This window comes from Nomia melanderi, chromosome 1 (assembly GCF_051020985.1).
Source record: "Nomia melanderi isolate GNS246 chromosome 1, iyNomMela1, whole genome shotgun sequence".
NCBI classification, from domain to species: domain Eukaryota; kingdom Metazoa; phylum Arthropoda; class Insecta; order Hymenoptera; family Halictidae; genus Nomia; species Nomia melanderi.
The window spans coordinates 30,766,249-30,774,974 of NC_134999.1; the positions used below are offsets into that span (position 1 = coordinate 30,766,249).

Consider the following 8,726-nt stretch of genomic DNA (forward strand, 5'->3'; position numbering starts at 1 on the left):
ATATACAAGGGGCGTTCTCATTTCTGAATATCACTGGTCGGTCTTGTTTAGTGGCTGTTTCCTACACCCTTATCCTGAGCCCTTACTCAAGACAATTTGCACTTGGCTCTACCACTCGAACATTCCCTCCACGCACATATATCTTCTCCTGTGAAGACCTATTACCTTGGTATACTAATGGCGAAAGTTAGAAATAGCTCTAGCGCACTGAGGATATTAGAACAAAACGTTCGACCAAACCCCCATTAGCCTGATTTCTTTTTCAACGGATAACAAGGTTTCCAATCTGATTCATGGTTATAATAAAAATTTGAAATAAGTCATAATTTAGAAACCCTTCTCTGAATTCCAAAAAATATTCTCTTACATATCATCTCCATATTTATTTATTACAAATATACATTATTCAATTCAACACAGCATCGAGTTATCTAATATTAAGACATTGACGTTGAAGCAAAATATTATGTTTAACACTAGAATCATTAAATTAATCAAAACGATTCATAATTTATTTTTTCACAATCATTGAATCTTACAATAACAATATAAAGTTACTGCTCTTAGAAATCGGAGAGATCAAGTGATCAATAAACAAACAATCAATAAATCATTAAAATATTATAAAACCTTAATTTCATTGCTCAGTAGCTCAAAATATTAATCGTATCTCACAAATCTCATCAGTATCCCTAATCTTCAACAAAATAAATCCTCCACAAACATGTTGAAACTTCTCTAAACGATGTCCTTCGTTTCCAGACGAAGCAGATCAGACACGGCAGCAGCGACAAGTGTCTAGCGATCACGGAGAGCAAGCAGCGTCTAATAATGGAGGAGTGTTCGCCGACAGCTGCGAGGCAGAGGTGGTCCTTTGAGAACTATGATCCTTCGAAGCTGTGATATCGCGCCTTTTCACGTCGCCAGTCGAGGAACACCGGGCGGAAGTTCGATCGGTCCGGCGCGTGGCTGTCCGATCAGCGGTACTCCGTCGCGAAAACTCGTTTCGGTAGATAGATCCCGTGGTTTCGGGGCCGGGGTGCCTCGATCCTTCGTCGAATGGACGCTCGAGGTCGACTGCGAAGAGGAAAATGGCGCGGAGGTTCCGCGCGATCGAAGAATTAAAGGAAAACTCGCGGACTAGGCTTCGAGCGAACGAGAAGAAGAAAAAAACGGTGGGGGCGGGAGGGGTGGGGGACAAACGATCCAATCGCCGATCGTCGGATGTAATTCTACCTATGGACGAAGTGCAATAGATATATCGACTTAAAAAGGATAGAAGAGGAGGACTTTATCTTCGACGAAATTGTAACTGATGTACAATAAGTGGATAGAGTTTGGAGCGATCGAGCTGGTCTGTGTTTGAGCAACGCTTTCGCTGGCATTGAGGATATTGAATAGGGATTTAGTATTAGCTTGTTGCAGAATGGATGATTTTCTTGGATCAAACGACGCAGACTCTTGGATGATGGGGATTAATGTTGAGTTTGATCGGGTTCGCTACGAGATCAGCGATGTACGATGGGTTATTGTTTGAAGGCAGTCGATGTTAAGATACTCAATGAATTTTATTTCCACTGTATTGTGTAGTTTTATCGTTTATAGAGTCTGTTTAGAATTGTAACTTCCAACTTGCTCATACGAACCTATGCAAACGCGTTTGAAGCAGTTTGAATGGACGTAACGGGTTATGGTATGTTTATTTAGATTCGTGAGGATTTTGATGTATCTTGGGATGGATAAAGCTTGAATTATGGATCCTTAGATTTTGTAAGGAAAATTCATTTGTTTTGTTATATACAATGGAAAGTGTAATGTTGAATTGAACTGGTTTTCTTGAACTGTTATAGTTGAATAAGTAACTAAGTTTTAATAGATTATGAACCATCCTGCATTTATGCTATTATTAAGAAGTTTACCGAATAACAGACTCAACGCATGGATTTTCAATAAAAAAATGAGAAATTTTAGATACAGACGAGAAGGCTAAAACAATTTGAAATTCGTTCACTTTCAGTGTTGATTCGTTGCATAAGCTTTCAAATATTTTTAATTCTGGAACGAAGCAAGTAAACAGTGGGTTATAAACAATTGAATGCACGACTGAATTAAAAATACGAATATTTAACATTTGTTGATCATTTTCATCCATAAAAGTGTTGTCAAATGTACTTCACATGCAACAATCTAATATTACATTGAAATAATTCCACGCGTGGAATTATTCCATTAATTTCATTTGTTGTTAACAGAAATTTAGGTTCGTTCATTGGATGTATTAATGTTCGTCGCGGTTTTCGTGGAATCTGAATATGTTTCTTAGTACTATTTTTAACGTTAATAGTTGTAAAGTTGAATTGTTACGTTTAACAAATTTTGATTGATTAGACATTAATGGCTATGAGGAGTTTATTCGACTTTGTAAAGTACTTACAAATGGAAACGAGGTTTCAACGGCTGATTCTGTAGGTTAAGACAATAATTAGGTTGTCAATACATCAGTGACAGCGAAACGCGTGTCAGAAGAATGTATTGGTTAGATCATTCTTTCTTTTCGTTTTCTATCGAAATGAACGAACGAACGCGATCGCATTGATCTCCGAGGGAGCCTCGATCGTCGCTTTCGTTCGTTAATCGACGTTTTATGGATCGAACGATTTGCGTAAGCTGCTTATGGCGAGTGCCATCTCAGAGAAAACGATGCGTTTCGATTTTTATCATAATACGACGAATCGTTGACTGGCAACAGTGACATAATTGAAGCTCTATAAATTTAGGGATCCGACTTTACAAATTTTTAATACGAAATAAGAGATTCGAAACCTTCTAAGTGTTTCTAAACTTAGTTTCTTTTAGGCGAGTTTTAATCATTTTAGAACTTAAGTCGAGGGATTTATCCTTCGTAGAAGTGAATGTTGATTGGAATAGACCAATTGTTAAATTTCATTGTAATTCCTCGAAGCGATATTATTTGAATTATTCTCGTGTTAGTTCGCAGTAATAGTCTTTAGCCTTTCAACTTTCAGCTTCGAAACTTGTCGCTTCTTTCTACATATCAAACGAATTCGAAGATTATGGGAATTTCAATCTTCCATATCTAATAAATTAGTTTTTATCCAACACAAGATTTCAAGATATATATTCAACGTTAATCTTCGATCTTGACACATTTCTCTACATATCACTCTAAATTTAAGAACTTTAGTGCATAGAATTTCAAAATTCTATTTTATACATTGTATATTGCTATTGAACGTTAATATTCCAAATTTACTGCATTTTTCTACGTTCTAATTAAATTTCAAGATTGTCACGATCCGAAAGGGAAATGTTATTCTTCCAACCTTAAAAGTGACTTCTTTATTCGAACGTTTCACCCTTTTACCGACGCAATTGACGAAATTCAAGCTTTCAATTGAATTAGAGTAGACTTTGAATTGAATATTGTAATAATTGGTGGAATAATTTAGAAATATCAGAAATTACGTTCACGAAAATACTGATAGATTTAAAGTAGACCAGCCAATCGATGATTCGTCGACGTGTCCCTCGTTTCTCTGTCATATTATCAGCGCTTACGGTTGCATCACACATTCCAGTATGGATGAAAGCGACGTTGCCGACGATTCCGAGTTGGTGTGCGACGAGTGGAGAGCTCTTCTTTTTTTTTTCTAAATAATTTAGATCACACGTAGCGCGTAGGGGACGGAGAGCGTGTGAGTGAAACGGTATACATTCCGGTACGGTGTAGGACGACATTTTGTACATTCGTGTAAAGTATCTCGATGCCAGTTTAGATACCGCCTAACGTAAATTTCCGAGTGTATAATTCCGAGTGTATGTGCGAGAATAAATAATTTGCAGAGTGCGTAGTCTTGTATCACGAGTCCATTGTGGATTCGTGCAACCCTTTGGTGTCCAGCATTATTTTTGGAGATACGAATCGGTCAGTTGTTTTTCTAATGGAAAATTATTCAAAGTGAAACAATTTTTGTGAGTATAATTGTTGAAGGAATAATAAGGTCAAGGGGTTAATGAAGAAGGAAAATAAGATTATGTCAGTGAAATAGAAATGGATAGTTGTTATGTGTATCTTTAGAGTGTTGTGATTTTATGATGGATGTTTGTATAAGTTTAATAATCCATTAATCTATTAAGTGAAATTTTAATAATTTAATCATTGGTGGAAATGGAATTTAAATGGTATCTCGATATTCTTTACAATTTCAATTAAATAGCGACACAGATTAAATATGCATTAGATGCAGTTGAAATTGTAATTTCAATTAAATTGTATGTTTTCAAAAACTAATTGTAAAATGGGGAAAAGTTAGTTTTTATTTTTGGCTTATTCTTTTATGTGAATAGTGAAGCCATTTATGGGACACCCTATGTTTCTAGATGTTTGTGATAGTAGTTTTATAAATATCAGACTTGGGATAGGAATTCTATGAATAGAACAAAATCAATGGGCCATTTAAGGTTATTGTCCCCATCAGATAGTTGAACTACTCTACAATTGATGCCCTATTCTTCACGTGAGAATTTTTATATCATTCACAAAGCAGGTTGTTTGGTACAGTACAGAAATAGAACGTTTCTATAACAGCATTAGAAAAGCTCTATAAGAATATAGTTCCATTTCAATCTCTCTTCTATTCCCCTACTTCTTAGACAGCAAATCTTATTTTAAATTTAAGGATTGTTAAAAATTATATTTTACTGGAAACATCAACAGTTTTCTCATTAAAGAAATAAATGTCCCTTTGCCTATATTAAAATAACAATTTAAAATACATCCATGGTGCAATAATATCATTACTAAAAATCATTATAGTTCCCATTTTATTCAGTTTTGTAAATATAAATATAAAATCATTGCAAAACAATTCTTAGTTACATCGAAGAACTTTTTATATTCGAAAATAAAACGTGTATATCCGACAAAAAAATTTACATATCGAACATTCAAAAAATGGTTGAATTTCTCCTGATTCCATAATACAGAGTTCCATGAAATGGCTCCCCTCTATGAAAGGACACTGAAGGGTTGATTACCGAGATTCCATTGACGTAGTCTGCAGACGTCAGTGCGTGCCAACGAAATCACGAATGCCGCTGCCAGCGCGTGGAACATTGCGTAATATTCCAACGTGTCTCGATTCATTCGCGAATCATTTATCCTGCGATCCGCACGCTGATTTTCCGCAGCATTTCACATATCCAAAAAAAAGAGGGGAAAAAATGGTATTGTATTAGAGATTCGTAGAATGTGACGAGCGTACTTGGAGACACCGTTTTTTAGTTCGATTCGAAAATATTCATCGAGACAATATTGTACCAGCGTATTTTTTGACAGATTGATTGTTCTCGACGAGTGCCAATTAATGGCACAACTTACGGTCGACCGAATTCAGGATTTCGCGAGCAGTTCTGCTGCAACGATGCGAAACCGAGGGCCGTAAGCGTGCGGAAAAACCGTATTGTGAAGAATGAAACGCGACAAATGTCGTGGCGAAGATTTCTGTAGCATTGAAACAAATGTACATTGCTGTTCGAGGTCATTCCCTCAAATTTATTCATTTTAAAATGGATTGTTATATGTTTCTTTTGGGTCAGTAAGGTTTGAGAGAGTGTTGAATAGTTTCTTTTGGTAGAGATGATTGAGACTGATTGAATAAATCGAACAGTTGATTTTGCAATTTATATTTTAGAAGATATTTATATGTCAAGATGGTAATATTTAAATTTGGTAATCATTAGTTTAAAATCATGATACACAAATATTTCCATTTCGATTCGTGAATATTGTCTGAAGTATGAATTATATAATAAATCTGTTCCATGTGTTGTAATGGCTTATTTGATATTACTGTCATTAATTACTTTAGAATTAATAGTTCTTATTAAAAATCACCTTTTTCGAAAATTATTCCTCAACTGAGGTAACAAAATTTAATTATTCTGAAGCATTAGATACAACAAAATATTCTTGAATCAAAATTGTGAGAAAATGTAACTAATCTCAAGTCCTACGCTTCAAAAATTGTATAACTTCGAATATAGAAATTAATTATCCTCCATATAAGTTACACGAAGAATATTTCTAAACAAAAAAAGGAATAAAAATATTGACATTCTCAAGCGACCAACAAGCAATTTAGAAAATGGGAATCGCTTATTGAATCAATTACAAAAAAGGGTTAAATATTGTGATGGGAACGGTGACCTTGAACAGCCAATTAACTTCGTCGCGACATCGATGTTCATCGTTCTAGACATTTAATCAAAATCTTTCGCGTTTCCTGGCACGCGTTCAGCAAGAACAAGGCCGTGGATATTTCTCCCTTGGAAAACAAGGGGAAATACGTCACGGGCGACCAATGATGGCCGCGATTTCATCACGATTAATTAAGAATGGGAGAAAACTTAGATTTTAAGGTGGTGTAAGATTCTTTTCTTCGAAGTACCGATGAACGGACGAATGGAATTCAACGAGAACGTTTATACAGATAAAAAATATATATGTATATATATACATATATATAAATATATTATATATATTATATATATATAAAACATTTTCTACATTTGGTAAGGATGTTGCATATCGCGAGAAACGGAGATACAATGATGATGATAAGAGATATAACAGACAGCCGAGCGACGCTGGTCGCACGTTAATTAATGTAATATCGAACGTGCCTTATTTCCTGTATATATGAATATTATTATCACTATTATCATTACTACGAACCTCTATCGTAACGTGCAAGTATTTGTGTTGAAATAAATCGATGTTGTTTTATGTTACTCATGGAGATCAATCTGTTATTCACACTATACAATTCTTCCATTTCCTGGATGAACGGAAGCTAATGAATTTGTTTGGAAATGAACAATTCTGTTGTAAATAAATACCAACCTCTTTTAGGTGACGAATTTTTTAATATTTCTTTTACTGTACCCATAAACTGTTGAAGTTATTGGCATTCTTGAGCAAATCTGTTAATTTCCTTCGACACTGGATTATTTATAGTTAATCGTAAGTAAGTAATAAATAAAGTTTCCTTACGCTGAAAATAGAAAACCGCGTAAAGTAATGCAAGATAATGAAGTATCGTAAAAGAATTTTAGTTATAAATATGATCATATTTCTTGCTTACCTTAAAAATAGAAAAAATCAATGACAATGTGTAACAATGAAAATGATTTATTATTTTAATCATACATTTTTCGTTTCGAAACAATGTTAACATACCAATAAATCTGTCAAAAATAGATTCATTTAATTATAAATCGAATGAACGATTTTAATGACTCTAAATCAGAGAAATTAATTATTAAAATTTTACTCTGACATTACGTATCCCCGGCAGAAGATTGAGAAATTTATGGAACAATTAAACCGTGCATGAAAATGATTTTTCATACTCATTTTCCTTCGCACACCGACACAATTATTGTTCAAACGCCATGGACCCTTTCGACGCGCCTGATCTGCATAATTGCACACGGTATTCAATCGAGAGTTCACCATGAAAGTCGGTCATGACATAGTTCCAATCAACCTTGAACTATTTCGGTCTGACCATAAATTTCCGTTCCTACTTCGGCGTTGCCCTACTCCAGCTAATTCTTGATAAACCGATAAACTGGGGGAATCGATATTCAATGAGTCGGTCAATTTAATTTCATTTTAAATGAGACGAATATATTTCTTTTTATTTTATTCGAGATACAAACTTAATTGTACCTTCGACATTTATTCAGACTGCAACCTAGAAACTTGTGTGGAACAATTTATATAATTTTTTGATTTTCAAACGCCCGGTGCGTGTATCGAGCCGTTTACCAATTATCGAGGGGCTGCTACGGAAACCAAAACGAAATGGTTCGTTATTCTCGCGCATGCGTGGTTCAGCCACGGGACGTTCCTCGCCTAGGGAATAACATCGAGGACACGTCTTCCATTCGGAAGTTTTTGAAAAAAAAAATCCTGCACGTGTTCCATTATAATGTAAATCATCTGATCCTTCTGTATGATGTGCACTGAATTTTAAAAATTTTATATTTTAAAGGAATATTCTTTTGAATTAAAATCAATTGCAGGGGAAATGGGAAGGAACTAACATATAGTGTTATAAATAAATAACAGTGAAATATCGAAACTGTTTTAGAAAGTTCATGAAAACATGTATTATGAAGGTAGTATTATTTGTCTTCTAGTAAAAAATAGTATTATCGAATTGCTAAGAAGACTTTCACCCCTTTTAAGTGAGTTTAAGAATTAATTTGCATATAGTGCACGCAAATGTCATATTGAAACTGCAAACAGAAGACATTTTAACTAATCTGGAATTCACTTTTTTCATATACGATTAATATTATTTTAATTGTAACTTGTAGTTCTAGATATAATCCTGTATCACTCAGTTGATTTATAGTTTATCAATTTTTCTAAGAACACTGACCTTTGGACATATAAAAATATCCAAAAATTTTTAGAAATAAATCCATTAAATAGAATAAGAAATGAAGGTAAAAATTTTAATTAATTTACTTGTAGAAACATGAAGCATCTTAGGTTCTAAACAAGCCCAAAATCAAATATTCATAAAACAATTCCAAAAGGCACAAAATTTCGATTTTCCTAAGAATAACATTCACCCATGACAAAAAGGAGAACAATTTCCAACGAATTCGTATATTCCGAATTTCCATTT

The 8,726-nt window shown here is 34.2% G+C and overlaps 1 protein-coding gene across 7 annotated transcripts in view; it reads left to right on the forward strand.

Annotated features, from left to right (window-relative positions):
• The window catches only part of Pgant9 (polypeptide N-acetylgalactosaminyltransferase 9), a 442,501-nt gene extending 435,686 nt beyond the window's left edge, over positions 1–6,815 (forward strand). For all 7 annotated transcript variants that reach the window (XM_076364365.1, XM_076364352.1, XM_076364362.1 and 4 more), the window contains one exon: positions 763–6,815. In XM_076364365.1, the coding sequence (XP_076220480.1) occupies positions 763–903 (141 nt within the window). In that variant the 3' untranslated portion in view covers positions 904–6,815. The remainder of the gene's footprint in view (positions 1–762) is intronic.
• The last annotated feature ends 1,911 nt before the right edge of the window (positions 6,816–8,726 follow it).